Source organism: Engraulis encrasicolus, chromosome 9 (genome assembly GCF_034702125.1).
Source record: "Engraulis encrasicolus isolate BLACKSEA-1 chromosome 9, IST_EnEncr_1.0, whole genome shotgun sequence".
Classification (NCBI taxonomy): domain Eukaryota; kingdom Metazoa; phylum Chordata; class Actinopteri; order Clupeiformes; family Engraulidae; genus Engraulis; species Engraulis encrasicolus.
In genome coordinates this window covers 260,815-276,926 of record NC_085865.1, presented here as the reverse complement: position 1 = coordinate 276,926, position 16,112 = coordinate 260,815, and the positions used below count along the sequence as shown (strand labels likewise).

The following is a 16,112-nucleotide window of genomic DNA, read 5'->3' as shown; positions in this document are numbered from 1 at the left end:
GGTTGCTTTGCTTTGAACCTGTCGTCAGAGGTGCATCTTGTCACCAGGCAGCTCGAGGTAGCCGCTTAGGGCCCCAAAGCCTAGGCTATTATGGTGAACAGCTAAGACGGTAAATTCTTTAACATTTTCGCTCCCAAATTGCCCTAGAATCGCCGCTACCAGTCGTGGTGTTTTTTTGTTGGTTTGTTTAGTTCGAGATGCTGCGGGTATTCTATTTCGACACGCGCACATGTGTGTGTGTGTGTGTGCGCGCGCGTGCCATGTTTAATGTAATGATTTTTGTGATGGATTTGGGCTGCGCAAATGGTCAAATAAGCAAAATAATTTTGGTGCCCACCCTTGGATTTCATAAGCCCACCTTAAGAATCAGTTCTGGCGACGGGTCTGTGGTCACGTTTGGTTTAAGTCCGACAGAAAACTTGGATGCAGAAAATGAACAGCGATTTGACGAGACAGCTGAAGGTTAGATATTGCCGGTTAGATATTTTGGATGATCTGCGCATTGCACAGCCTATAGTTACCTGACTGACACCGACTACCAATAAGCTCTGTGAGTGCAATGCAATTGCGCCGCGGACCCAGGCGGCAATACTAACCACATGGATTAGGCGCAAAGAAAGGAAAAGGAAATCGTTGAGTAGGCCGAAGCTATCTGCACAATTTTAATTGTTAGAGAAAATGATATTGGAATTGGGGGGCTGGGGCTGTTATAATCTTTATAATCTTTCATAGGGCCCAAAATTCCTGGCGGCGCCCCTGATACCATCTAACAACTACGAAGATCTATCATCTCTGCTGTTATAGCATAACACTCGACTGTAACCATGTACTTACCAGCATTTGTACTTTTCTGTTGAAAACTGTTTACAGTGCTATAGACTAGAAATCATTCTGGTGCTATCACCCAGAATGCACTGGTTATGTTTCATGTTGTTATTAATAATAAACAGTTATTACCATGAAATTATATAAAAATTACATTGGAAATGACCATGAAAGTTACACCTAGGGCAGTCATGGGTAATCGGTTAGAGTGTCAGACTTGGAGCCCGAGGTTGCCGTTTCGACTCCAGACACACCAGGTTGGTGGGGGGAGCCCATGCTTCTCCATGACTGAGGTACCCTGAGCATGGTACCGTCCCGCCGCACTGCTCCTTTCGGGTGTCATTGAGGGTTGCCCCCTTGCATGGGTGAGGCATAAATGCAATGTCATTGTGTGCAGTGTGCAGTGATCACTTGCTTGCTGTGGAGCGCTGTGTCACAATTCAATTTTTTATTTATACCAGACACAATAGTCCATATCATACATACAGATACAAATTACAAAAGGTTAAACAAAAGACAGACAAGGATCAAATAAATTAAAAGACAGTTAGGACAACCACCATCAACCATAAAGGCACTTTCTCCAGTACCACCTGAGCTAGGAAGAGAACCTTGCAGAACTCTTGGCTGGGTTTACCAGAGATTCTATTATGCTATTTCGGGAGCAATCCAATCGTCCCATGAATTTAAACATTACATTTCTCAGGACTGCATCACATCCAGGGACAATGGAGTTGACAAACAGACAGCTGGCACTGGACCATCTGGGTATCTTCATCAAGAGTCTCATGGTGTCATTATATGCAACTTTTAGCTTCTGATAGCTGAATAGCTCTTATATTTACACTATAAATCTGCATGTCTGTGCAGAAAGCTCTAAACAGGGAGCACTTGACATGAAAAGAACACATGCTAGATTTGTGAAATGACATATTAGCCTGAGCATACAGTTTACGTTGTTGGCGATATATATCACAATCATCACAGAGATCATCTGATATTATATGACCAAGATACTTAACTTCCTATCACACCATAAGTGGACCATCACCAAGAAAAAAAAAACGGGGAATGTCATTTTCTTGTCCTCTTTACTCATACCCTAAGAAGTTGTTGTAAGCCAGCACTACATGGGCTCACAATTGCCAGGTCATCTGCTATATGAGATGATTAAACTCAGAGCTGCCAATTAGACAGCCTGTAGAACACAAACTCAGCTGGACAGATAAATCATTCATGTAAACCTTAAACAGTGCAGGAGTTAAAAGCCCACCTTGGTGGACACCATTTGATGCATGAAATGGGGAGGATGTTCCACACCTCCATTTGACCTGCATTGTCTGGTGGCTGTACCAGAACACCAGGATCCTAATGATGACCTTTGGTACCCCTCTCTGTAGCAGTTTAATAAATAATTTGGTATAATTTATGCGGTCAAAAGCCTTAGAGGCATCGAGGAAATACACAAAAACAGTGGAAATCTGGTTTACATATTTGGCAACCATTTCCTTTAAAGATGTCCTCTCAACGGCATTTCATTAAAGGGACACTGTGTGAGATTTTTAGTTGTTTATTTCCAGAATTCATGCTTCCCATTCATTAATGATACCTTTTTTATTAATACTTACCACCACCATAAAATTCTAAGTATTCATTAAGACTGAAAAAATTGCACTTTTCTTACATGAAAAGGGGGATCTTCTCCATGGTCCGCCATTTTGAATTTCCAGAAATAGCCATTTTTAGCTGCAAAAAATGACTGTACTTTGACCATACTAGAAAATATTAGTTTATTACTTCGGAAACTTTCATGAAAAGTTCAAATTTGGCATTAGGCAGCCAATTTTTAATTCGCAGCATAGTTGCAGTACCCTTTTTGACCATTTCCTGCACAGTGTCCCTTTAATATTGCTGTGTTCCCCATTGTTATTGAATGTGTTATGCGTTGATCCTGTTTTAAAATATGTTCTGGTTGCTTTGCTTCAAGCCGTTTTTGCAAGCTAGCAAGGTGGTTTGTGGAGCAACGAGAGGGTCTTCCGGGTTTGTCTTGCATATGCGTCTCTTATTGGCTCCCTACTCCTGCTCTGCCGAGAGATCGTTAAAAGTTGCCACTTCCCCCGGTGGTACTGCACTATATGGGCGTCAACGGAGGCGTGCAGGCTCCATTCAGGGCTGTGCTCTTTCGACAGTGACCCCTAGGCAAACTGCAGGCATGGGTTGACCAGAGTGGTCAATCTCTATGTATAAGGCTTTGTGCTCTGAGAGTAGCAACCAGCTGATAGCTAAGCTAAGCTCGACTCGACATGTTTTTAGAAAAATGGGTCGATATAAACCTTTGTGGGCAACACCTTCTTTCGATGTGACACAACACAGAAAGGCTTTTGTGATTCACCCGCTTATCTGCATTATTTATGTCAAGGGAAAAACACCGGAAACACTGCCAGGCGAGGTGACGTACCGCTATGAAAGCCTTGCATGTGAGTTTAACTTGGGGTGACCATCCGATTTTCAAAAGGAGTGAGTAAAACTGTGTTTTATCGGAAGTTGGCCTTTAAAACAAATAAACACATATCAGAGCTGTGTTTCTTTTTAAAACCTAACTGGTTATCTGACGTTGCCAAAAAGTATCAAGCCTTGTAAGGAGGACCCGTTCTAAAACCTTGGAGGTAATACTAGACAGTGCTATTGGTCTGTAGTTGTCTATACCTGTGTCTCTTAACTGGTGGGTCGGAACCCAAAAGTGGGTCACGAAGGGGTCCTGGGTGGGTCGCAGAGCTGTGGTTTAAAAATGTATGAATGAAATTTAACCAAGATGCAGTATAGAATACATGACTGATGTCCAAAAGAGAGTGAAACTCCTCTCCATTAGTTAATAGACAGACAAATTGAAGGTGAAAAAGTGAAAGCCCATTGGGAAACTCCAACTCCCATTGTCATTGTGACACAGCACTCCACAGCACACAAGTGAACACTGCACACTGCACACAACGAAATTGCATTTATGCCTCACCCGTGCAAGGGGGCAGCCCTCAGTGGCGCCCCATGGGGAGCAGTGCGGTGGGACGGTACCATGCTCAGGGTACCTCAGTCATGGAGGAGGATGGGGGAGAGCACTGGTTGAATACTCCCCCCACCAACCTGGCGGGTCGGGAGTCGAACCGGCAACCTCTGGGATGCAAGTCTGACGCCCTAACCGCTCACCCATGACTGCCCTAAACATGTACATGTTCATGATGAGCATTATTTTTTATCAACAGTAATATCAAGTCCAATGGCCCAGTTCACGTTCAGTCTTATAACAGACACCAAAATGACAATGGGAGTTGTTGTTTCCCAATTGGGCTTTCACTTTTTCACTTCACTTTATTAGCGAGCCGTAATGTGAAGTGTTACCATTTTTTTCACAATTTGTTTATTGATGGAAAGTATGTATATTTTGTTTCCTTCATTTTCTTAGACCACACTTATCCAAGTATGGAAATGAGTAATAACTACGGAAAAAACACATTGTTGTCTAAAATTGACCAACTGTATTGTTGTACTGTCTTCAAGTTCATTAAAGTTGCTTGAGTTGCATTTTGGCGTTCTTACCAATGCACAACGCAAGAAAGACAACATATAATTTGACACCATATGACAGTGTTTCTCAACTGGGCTGCCGTGGAAACGTTGCTGACGTTATGTGAAATTGACCTGAATAAATTATGTAATATGATACATATTTGTCTTAATCAATAAAGTAATGCTTAGTCAGTGGAATCTTTCATCCACCATTTACGCACAATAAATTGAATTTAGGTCACCCCAGTAGGGCCTACACATAGCCTGTCTGAGATAAGGCTGCAACTTTGAACTTCTTCAAATGTGTTACTTTTCTAAGCTTGGGTGGTATCGGATGCGATACCATGTTACAACTTGTAAGTTTGAGGTGCCTTGAGATTTTTCATGAATTGAAAGGGTGCCTCGCCTTAAAAAGGTTGAGAAACACTGCCATATGAGACACTGCACCATTTCACCAGCACCGTACAGTCTTCCACCTAAACCTATCCCCACCTAACAAATAGTACTAAAACAGTAGTAACAATTAGTAGTAAAACATTGGAAAGAAACAACATAAGTTATGCATTTTATAAGGCATGGTAGCAAATAAAAGTAAGATTGCGGGCCCTCCTGCCTACTCCCACATTGTGCAACACCCCCCCAACACACACACACACACACACACACACACACCACTCCTGCATTGTGCACTCCCATTCCTGCCCTGCAACCACAATGAGTCCCATGAGTCACTACTTTTGGGCCATATCCCACAGTTGATGTATGCTCATGATGATGTCATATCCTCAGACCTCTACGGCTATGATGTCTTTACTCTGGCCACGCAGGTAGGGTTTCTCTGTGCGTGTGTGCCAAACCAAAACCTGTGAATTGAAATGGAAAAACAAGCTGTTTAATTAAACTGACAAATTGTGCAATTGACCCAACTTTGCAGTTAACATTTCACATCAAATTTCAGACAACCATGTGATGCTTAATTTGTTAAGGTGCACCTGTGTGAGTTTCAATCATCTTACAGCCTCCTCACCTTAGTGCAGTTGTTGGCTAATGGTTCCAGGTCCTCCACCTTGGTCAGCAGGCTGAGGAAGTCGGTCTCCTGATGTCCACCTCTGGCCCCCTTCAGGATGAACCGAGCTTTCGGCTTGGCCAAGAGCAGGTGCAGGTTTACCGCAAAGCCTATTGCAGAATAGACAGAGACAGAGTGTCAAACAATCGTACCAAAACCTCAAAATGATCATGAACCAATTTCATTTCTCTTTGTTTTAGTTTGTAACTTGCATACATCTCATAGGCATATTTGCGTGGCATAGCCCCTCTGATCCCGAAATCAAGTATTAATTTAGTTTTAGTTTTAGTCTCTTGACGAAAATGTAATTTTAGTTTTAGTCACAATTTAGTCATCTAAATATTTTTTGTTTTAGTCGACTAAAATTCATGCAATTTTAGTCGACGAAATCTAAAATAATTTTAGTCAACTAAAATATTACATTCATTTCTTCTTGTCTACACTTCTCTATAAAATTTTCAAACTAAAATACTATTTGGGGAAATCAATGATTAAAATGACATATTGTAATAATAAAATATTGTCAAAAACTGCCAGAGCGTCTTATAAGCCAGTGCGTCCAATGTGTAAAAACAATAATGCCAGCGACACTCATAAATCTCTGTCGATATTTTAGAACGACTTCGGGGGAAACGGGACTGCACGTTATGAAAAAATACTTGTGGGTATTCCAGTAATCAAGAGCATCGCGGGGTACAGTAGTCTAGGCCAGTGGTTCCCAACCTATGGGTCGGGACCCCCTTATGGGTCGCCAAAGATCCACAGGGGGTCGCGGAGCCCTCTTGATTTTAAGGGGTTTCGTTTTAAATATATATAGCCCATGTTGAATAAAAGACAAAGCATTTAACTAATAAATGCATAGACGCAACAAATTGTAAGTGCTACATTAAACATTTATTCTATATTTGACCAAAGACGAATTGAGGAATAAAATAACTAAAATAAGTTTTCGCAGGAAACGAAGGGCATCTTGTGACTCCGTCTCGTGCGGGCGCTCGCGTGGTTGGGTCACCAAAGCTTACAATAGTAAAAACATGGGTCCCTTAAGAAAAAGGTTGGGAACCACTGGTATAGGCCCTACTGCATGCAAGCGTTACAATGGCACGGGACCTATTGGAAGACGTCTCTCTCTCTCGCTCGCTGACTCTCTCTCCCTCTCTCTCGTGCGCGTATTGCAAGCTGTTGCATATTATTTGCTTGATACAAAATTGTGATGGCACACGCGCTCTCGTTGACATGGTTGGGTCCATGGTTGCATCCATTCGCAAGATGTTATTGCAATAACGCATGGGAAAGCGTGGAAGGGCCGTTCACTTCCTATTTCGGTGTCCTTGACTGAAACAAGTCGCAAAACTTCACACTTCCGAATCCTTTGCTATCGGCAAAAAAGTGATTCTTATCAGAACGCTTGTGCCTATGCATAGACCCTTAAATTACAAACATTAGCGAACATTGAAAAAAGATCAGACAACGACCGTCGGGTAGCAGGTTCAAGAAAGCGACAGGGAGTGGAGAAGTTCCGCAAAAATGCATCGTTAGAGAAAGACCACTACTTCATGACTGCATAAACTTCTTCGTCATGGATACATGGGCAACAATATTTTTCCAGCCAGGATTGCACTGAAAAGTAGGCTACTGCTGTCACGGGTGTGGGGCACAGACGCTGCCTGTCACTGTGCCTGCACGTGTGTGTGTGAGGGAAGGGAGGAGAGAGGAGACGCGGAGCAGATGAGGGTCGCGACTTGCGAAATAGCAGGCAATTCTTTTCCAATGTTTCAGTGACATATTAACAAAAATGCTTCCTATTGGTTTTCGTCTCCGGTGGTATTGTAGTCACATTTTTATTTTTTTGACGAAAATATTAAATCAATATCGTTATATTTTTCATACAAAGGCATGCTGTTTTTTTCCGTCGTCGTTTTTTTGTCGTCAGATGAAAAACAATCGTTAACGATAATTATGACGAAAATATTTCGTCACGAAATTAACACTGTAGCATACCATATCCAATACCACTCTGCTAAATGGCCAATCTACTCGTCCCGTCACCATCCAACCTGGATAATTCAAAATAAATACATAAATAAATAAACAAACAAGTATAAGCAATATCCAAGTGATAATGCGTAGATCTAATATTATATTACATGCAGGTTATATACAGAGACTTGGGGTTTTAAGAGGGGACCACACAACGGTGAATGATGATACAGGGGACACCGATCGTCAGCAACTCGTCTTCAACCTGTCCAAAACCCAATTAAACCAGCCGGAACTGCAGATTCTCAACAAAGGCTTGTCTTGTGTCCCTCCTACACCTACTGACTGATTCAAGCTCAAAATGGAAATGTTCCTTTTTTACAGATTGTTGAAACTGAGATATTTTTTCAGAAAAGAAAATCCTCAGATGGACATTTCACACATTTCCCACTCCGTACAAGCGCAGCCCTTAAGACCTATGAACCAGACACAACCCTTAAGACCCAAGAGCCAGTTCTGCCCACCGGTCTGTAACGCAGCCATTACAACCTTTTGTAACCTGGTTGACAGAGATATTGTCAACATCCTCCTCGATACTGACTATAAGAAATATGACAGCAAAGAAAGACACCTCCTCACCCAATTGGGCAAAAAACAAGAAGTGGTATGGAAGGCTGTGGATAAAGGTGGTGGAATTGTTTTATTAAATAAGGACGAATATAGAACTGAAATCATATCACAGCTCTACAATGACAGCTGTTACATCAAATTAGCCAAAAATCCAACCCCCGACTTTAAGAGAGAGATTCACATTTTTCTGAACGACTCCCTTGAAAAGGGCCAAATTAGCCAAACTGAAAAGAGGTTCCTCACTACTAATCACCCTGTCACTCATGTGATATACATCCTGCCAAAGGTACATAAGACATTGGTGAAGCCTCCAGGGTGTCCAATTGTTGCTTGCGATGACAGATCTCGCTATCATTGTATGTTGACCGAATTTTAAGACCTCTTGTGGTACAACTCCCATCATACTTATGTGATACTAATGACTTTATTGAACAGCTCTCCAATGTCCACATTTGGTACGTTTACATGAGGCATTTAAATCCGATTTAACTCACTTTAAATCTCATTAAAACTTAATTCCACTTTAAAAACATCATGTAAACACTTACCGAACAGGATTTAAGTTTATTCCGATTTAAACTTAAGTCCGATTAAAGTGGGTGGTTTATTCCTCTTTTAAATCCGATTAAACACGTTCCTCTGTCATGTAACCTTTTAATCAGAATTACAATAAATCCGGTCGTTCCACGCATGCTCGTTGACCACACGATGGCGCCAAGAGCCCGTGCTCTTTGTCAGTGAGAAAAAGATGGCGGCACTTCCTGTTGATTTTCACATGAAAGTTTTGCTTAATTTAAAGTCCCTAAGCGACTATAAATGTTGTGGCTTCCATATATTGATGTAAAAGTGCCCCACGAAGTAATTAAGCACAACAAAGTTACTCCACATCACCCTTTCACCAGTTCGTTTTTCTAAGCTAGGAGGGTGCTAACTAGCATTTGAAAGAACCAGACCCAAAGGGGATTTTACCAGCCTTGAGTCCACTGAGGGAATTCATTTTCGGGCTGAAGATAAGCTTGTGTCCCAGTAGTTCCCCGGAGGTTTGGCGACCACGCCCCCACGCCTTATTTGGCTCACTCAGCACGTGCGTCCTCAGTCCAATCGCAATGCTTTATTTTCCCCAGACTTTTAATCGCATTTAAGTGAAATTGCCATGTATACACGTCGCAAAATAACTCTTAATCCGATCTACTTAAATCCGATCTATTAGATCCGATTCAAAAACATCATGTACACGTAGCAAGTGATTGTGAAACTCAAGACATCTTCTTGGCCAGCATGGATGTAGTATCGCTCTACACGAACATACCACATGATAAGGGCATCGTTGCTATCGAACACTTCCTCAACGAACAAACTGATAAAAAAACCCTATGCAGTTTATGACAGATGTTGTTTACCTCCTTTTCCACAAGAACTTTTTTCTTTTTGAAAACCAGTACTATTTGCAAACACAAGGGGCTGCAATGGGCTCAAGATTCTCCCCTGATTATGCGTGCCTTTTCATCGGCTACTTGGAGGAGAGATATGTCAGGAATAACAATCCTTTTTCTGATAATGTGATCCTGTGGAAAAGATATGTGGATGACATTATTTGCCTGTTTAACCCTATCCAGACTGGGGGGGGGGGGTGTAAAAGTGCCCGCACCAACTTTGATGTTGTATAATTCCTTAACGACTTAAGCTATGACAATGAAACTTGGGTGACTTTTCCTAAAATTGAGTTGTCTACAGATTAGTACCAAATGATTAGGTTTATCATGTTTTGCCGTTGCCATGGCAACGGTTTTCTGACAGGTATGTCTGACCAAAGTCTGTTCCCATAAGTCCCATCACTCGGCGGCCATCTTGGCTACGCCTCAAACTGACTATTTGAGATTAGTCAGTGATGGGGTATATTAGAATGAATGGGGGAAATAATGTTGTGTGACAGTGGGACAACACAGCGATACACAACTCATATGGTTGGAATCACAATGAAAAACTGGGTTTAATGGCAGTCTTAGAATGACCGAAACATGAAAGTAACGCTTTAAAACAGCGTTTTTCTTTATGCTATTTTTGATCTGCGCATGCGCCACATTCCACGACAACGTTCTGTTTTGCGGCAGGTGGGAGCAAGTTGCGTGGACTTCACCTCTTCCGGCCAGCTGTCAAACGGGCATCCATTCTCAGGTCATCATACAGAAAAGACACTGGATTTATTTTCTGATAGCCAAAGCAGTAAGCACAATGGTCGTCCCTGCTCATCAGTAATAAAAAAAATAGGCTATTGAATAAATTAATGATGTAGCCTAGGCTAGCCTGCCTCAAAATTGGTGTTTTAAACTGTGATATGACCAACGGTGAAAAATATAGCCTAAGAAAAAAAGCTAAACTGATCAAAGTTGAATGTCTTGCAGACTTGCTCCCGTTTTGCTTTTTCTTATTTGTTTTCAACCATAAGAAAAAACACAACTGGTGTGCACATGTATGCACACGGCCGTTTTTGTTTCCGTGATTAGGCTATCTGTCCCTGTCCCTGCATTTTGGATGGGCGCAGAAATGTGATTAATGGTCGAGTTGCGCTCTCTGCCCAAATCACAATGAAGTTTCCACGGACGGCAAACAAACCACATGGCCGCCAGCAAACAAACCGATTAGGTACGAGCAGTCGTAAAGGTTTACGTTTGCACTTGCGTCGAGGCGTCGAGACGATTGGATAAGTGACAGCGCAGCTCAGCAAGCAATTGGCTCTCGTTACCGGACAGGTGGGAGTGAAGCCGGCAAACGCCATGTTCGCGTAGCCAAATGCTCTCGTTCATTCCTATGGAAGGTTTCATGAGTGATTCGTGTCGTATAAGACCATCTCTGGTCTGACTGAAAATCGCAGATCCAAGTCTCATTATTGTTCCTTTTTCATATTTTCTTGTTATTTCCATTAGCATCAGACAGCTTTGTGAGCATTAAAGTGGTCTGAAGCATATAATTCTTAAAATTCAAGTGCATTACTTAAATTTGATGGAAAATACATTATGGCGAGATTTTGGGCATTATAATCAGATGATGTCATAAGGACATCATAATACCAGATAATGACACAATTATGTCATACATAGGTATCCATATGTAGATCATCTCCCCAAAGTTTGGTGGTCATACCGTATTCCGTTCATGAGTTATGAGGGGGGTGGGGGGGTCAAAAGAGCTCCCCTCCCCCAGGCCGAGAAATGCCAAAAAAGCCCAGTCTGAATAGGGTTGAGGGCTCTGTTGAAACCTTTCAGACTCTTGTGAACTATCTAAATAACATGGTGGACTCAATCAAATTCAATATGGTCATTGATGAAAAATCTCTATCGTTCCTGGACACGGTGGTACATCTTGAAGAATGCAGCCTACGAACTACGCTCTACACGAAGCCGACAGACAAGAACAGCATCTTACATGCTACCAGCGTGCATCCACCTGCTTTGAAACGTGGTTTACCCTACACAAAATTCCTTAGAGCCAAGCGTATATGCATCTGATTTCAACAGGGAGGTCACCAGGCATATAAGCAGTTCAGCCTGAGAGGATATGACAACACCTGTCTTAACGAGGCCTTGGAAAAAGTCCACCGTATCTCGACGCCCCCAAAAAGAGAGAAGCGCTCCTCTGTTGTCTATACTACAACATATAGCAAACACAGTGCGCAGATAAAAGAAGATGTCAAAAAGCATTGGCACGTCCTGAGCTGTGACGACACATGCCACATTGCCAAGAGCAACACAATCTGCAGTCCCGTCACCAACAAGACACACAAACTGCACCAATTCACTACTTGCTCCACCCGGAATGTTGTTTATTTGATAACATGCCCATGTAAAAAACAATATGTTGGGAAAACAAACAGATCAGTGAAGATGCGCATTATTGAACATAACAGCGCCATTAGGCGCAAGGATGAAAAGACACCAGTGGCACGGCACTTCCATGAAGTGTGCCATCCTGTGTCATCACTTGCATACACTGTCATTGAACAGGTCACACCTACACGCAGGGTTTTAGGATGTGTGTGTGTGTGCATGTCGTGTGGTAGCCAGACTTGAACATCATAACCCGTTTGTGTGTGTGTGTGTGTGTGTGTGTGTGTGTGTGTGTGCGCGTGTACGCACGCGCGCGCGTCTTTGTGTGTGTGTCTTTGTGTGTAACGTAAATACCTGCCATGTCAACATTGAATTTCCTTCCCCGGAAGCCAGTGTACCAGTCCACTATTTCACCGTTGCGCACTATCGGCCTCTCATACAAGCGTGCTGCGACAAGTCCCACTGGAAACACTGACACTCCCTTAGTGTACCGTATCTGAAATCACAGAAACAAGAACACATTTTATTTTCAGAGATGAATTACAAACCATCTTATTTACACACAGTGAAAGCATTTAGTTTTAAATAACTTAAGTTGTTTTACTGGTCTTTTTGTTATTGACAAAAACTAAAAAAAGAACTCTCAATGACTGTTGGATTTTTTTAGACAAAGTCGGCAAACAGTGGTATTTCAATAACATATTGAATACCAGCCGTTTTTTTTGGAAGTTTAGTTGTAGACTCCCAGCCAATTTCATCATTTTTTGTCATTTTTTGAACAGCCACCGAATATTTTGTCTTAAACCTACAGACAAATGTCAGGGCTTGTTCGAAAGCCCAAACTCTCAGCTGTTTGTATATTTTTATGGTTTGTTCCTAGCGTATTCCATTCTGAAGTTATTCACGAGCCTTGGTTTAGGTAGAAATAGCGTTTGAAAAGAGAGAAAAAGCCTTTTTTGTCACGGGTGCGCTCTTTGACTCACCGAGTTTATATTGTGGGTCTAAATGCATTTTCACGCCCGAATAACAACTCCAGTAGCTTCCAAGTAAACTATTTCGATGCAAAACTCACCTGGTCAGGCTAATTGTTCAGAGCCACATCATCTGAAATGCTAGCTAGTAGATAAAAGAAGACATGCCAAAGTATTCAACCAAAATTAGCTTAGTTCCTGCTGTGTTGCATGCTGTTTTGCATTACAACGTTCCATTTTACACCTATCTTGATGACAGCAAAACTCCTTATCCTTCCATGTTTAAGAAAGGAATAGGCTAGCTAGTAAGGCACTGACACGACGTGTTTTGATTCTCTAGGAAGTAAATCGAGACGTGACGTGATGTGATCAGGAAGTGGTTTGACTGGCTATAATAAAACTCAAATACTGAGTGTAATAAAATGCACAGATGATGAAATATCCAGATCCTGACTTTGTGGGAGTTTTGACTTTGTAGTAGTGGTGGGCCGTTATCGGCGTTAACGTGCTGCGATAATGTGAGACTCTTATAGGGCGACAAAGAAAATATCGCACGTTAATCTATTTTCAAAATATGGATTTGGGGTTTGGGGATGCGCTTCACCATAGCGTTCGATTGACAGACGCTTTCAGACTGCCCTCCAGTCACTTCGCCTCTCCACCTGTTGCTCAGCAGAGCAGACCTACTAAATATGAACAGTGTTTGCATGCTGTAAACATTAATCTCTCTGCCGTGGTAGGTGTTGTTTTAGTGCTTTTTCATAAGTGGTAGACTAGAGAGACGTTATTGTTTGAGATGAAGCAGACATTATTGTGTAGGCTACCAGCCCGGCATAGCCTACATTTCCTCACGCATTGCATGGAACACAAACAACAGTCCTGTTCCAGAAATCTTGCCTGTGCCATAATTGCAAAACATTCCGTGTGATATACATTTTGAAGATTGTTTAACTGAAACAGTCAATATCTACTCGCTGAATGTTTGTGTTATGATCGCGCATCTGCGACTCATATCAGACGGTAATACACCTCGCGGTTGTTGCGCTTGATATAGCCAACCTCGCGGTCGTCGCGCTTGACTTTTTTTTTGCAAACTGAATTCATTTGGAGTTGTAACTCCGCTGGCATTCTAACGCAGAGAACAACTGTCAGGTTTAGGCCAAATCGATGTGGGCCAGTGCTTTAGGGTCTACAACTAGCTTTAGAAATCTAGTAGCCTGGCTCTGACTTTGCTGTATCTGCTGCTGCTGCGCAGCTCCTCCCTCTCTAAAGGAGACGCTGCCCTTTTTAACAGTCAGTGGCAGATTCTCTCTCTCTCTCTCTCTCTCTCTCTCTGCCCATTAGAAATGCTGAATTGTTGAGGTCATTTTGTTTAAATAGTCTAAATGTTTGATAGATTTATCTGTATTTGCCTCTACAATTTATAGCACTGTTCATTTTGAAATGTCAGTATATTATGACTGTAAATGCTTCCTAACATATTCAAAACACTTTTCAAATATTGGGTAACACTTCCAAATAAGGGGCCATAATTAACAGTAAAGTAGCTATAACCTAATACTTAAGTAAGGGATAATAATCATTACTTAACGCCATATTAGACACATATAAATTGTTATGAATGCATATGTTGAGCATTAGTAAGCAGTTACTTAACTATTAGATAACAATACCATATTATTATTTAACTAATAGATAGGTAAGGGCACAGTTAATAGTTAAGTAGCTATCAAGTTATACTTAACTAAGGACCAAAATTAATACTTACTTAATACAAAAGTATGGCATAACTAATGGATAAATAATGCATAAATATTGGGAGTTGGGACCCTTATAATAGAGTTGGCTGAGGATAACTAATGGTTATTTAATCCATAGATATTGGTGTTTGGGACCCTTATATTAGAGTTGGCTGCGGATAACTAATGGTTATTTAATCCATAGATATTGGTGTTTGGGACCCTTATAATAGAGTTGGCTGCGCATACCTAATACTTGTAGTTAAGTAATTAGTCTACTGTGACGTCTAGCGTTCACTCGTTCAAATCACTGTAATAATGGCAACAGGAACCATTATATAGCCAGGATTGGACGTACACTTCTCAATGATGGTGGGGTGATGAGATGTATTTTTTTCATATGCCCCTCATTAGTTGTAATGGTAAAAACCCTACAATTAATGCAGAACATTATGAAGAGTAATAGTTTTGAAGCGATTTCTTTGTGATAATTAAGTTAATGTTTGAGAATATTAGCTCCAAGAAGTGCAGTGCATGATGGGTACTCAATCTACAGACAATATTTCGGTATTATTTATTCATTAGTTATGCCTTACTTTTGTATTAAATAAGTGTTAATTTTGGTCCTTAGTTAAGTATGACCTAATAGCTACTTAACTATTACTGTACCCTTACTTATCTATTAGCTAAATATTTTTTTATGCTATGAACATGTAACACAAGGTAATAGTTATTATCTAACAGTTAAGTAACTGCTTGCTAATGTTTGACATATGCATTAACCCTATCCAGACTGCGGGGGGGGTGGCTAAAAGTGCCCGCACCAACTTTGATGTTGTATAATTCCTTAATGACTTTAAGAGTGATTCTACGATTCCCCTACGCTTTTGGCAAAAGCAAAATATCAATTATCAATATTTTTTTCAACTAAATGACCTAGATGTTTACATAGTGTATATATATTTAAGTTTCCAAACAAACAAATTGCCAAGCTTAATCTTAAATCATTTGATAAATACTCTAATGAAAGCGAACATTTGCTTAATTATTTTGTCAACAGTGTTATGGACAAATACTATGTCATTTCAAACGTATATAAAAATACTACAGAGTTGAAACAATATATGTTTGAAAGTGCTTATGTCCCTTAGCAGTAATGTTGTCTTTAATCTGTGCAACTGATATAGAAAAATGTGATTGTTGAGCTTCATAAGTAGGATTTTATGAGTCACTGTGACAGACTGACACATTTTTCATCATAAATCCCTGTAACGTCTGATTTGAATATAGTCACCCTCCTTACACAAGACTTCCTTCTCCAGAGATAATCCCTAGTGTATGTTCATAGGATTTTTCCAACACATAAGGGATCAATAGCGCAAAAACACTTTCAAAACAGTCAACAGTGTTACTCAACGGTGTTACGGTCAACAGTGCAGGGGAACAAGTCGGCACTTTTTTAGGAGAAAAAACAGAGCAGACAAACCCATCTCCCTAGAACACAAATTATTTAGTT

The 16,112-nt window shown here is 41.0% G+C and overlaps 1 protein-coding gene across 1 annotated transcript in view; it reads right to left on the bottom strand.

Annotated features, from left to right (window-relative positions):
* Window positions 1-5,055: 5,055 nt before the first annotated feature.
* Window positions 5,056-16,112, bottom strand: part of LOC134455334 (galactosylgalactosylxylosylprotein 3-beta-glucuronosyltransferase 2-like) — a 46,467-nt gene continuing 35,410 nt past the window's right edge. Inside the window, exons 2-4 of the mRNA XM_063206357.1 lie at window positions 12,241-12,382; window positions 5,414-5,562; window positions 5,056-5,249 (exon numbers count right to left, since the gene is read on the bottom strand). Of these exons, the coding sequence (XP_063062427.1) occupies window positions 5,172-5,249; window positions 5,414-5,562; window positions 12,241-12,382 (369 nt within the window). The 3' untranslated portion in view covers window positions 5,056-5,171. The remainder of the gene's footprint in view (window positions 5,250-5,413; window positions 5,563-12,240; window positions 12,383-16,112) is intronic.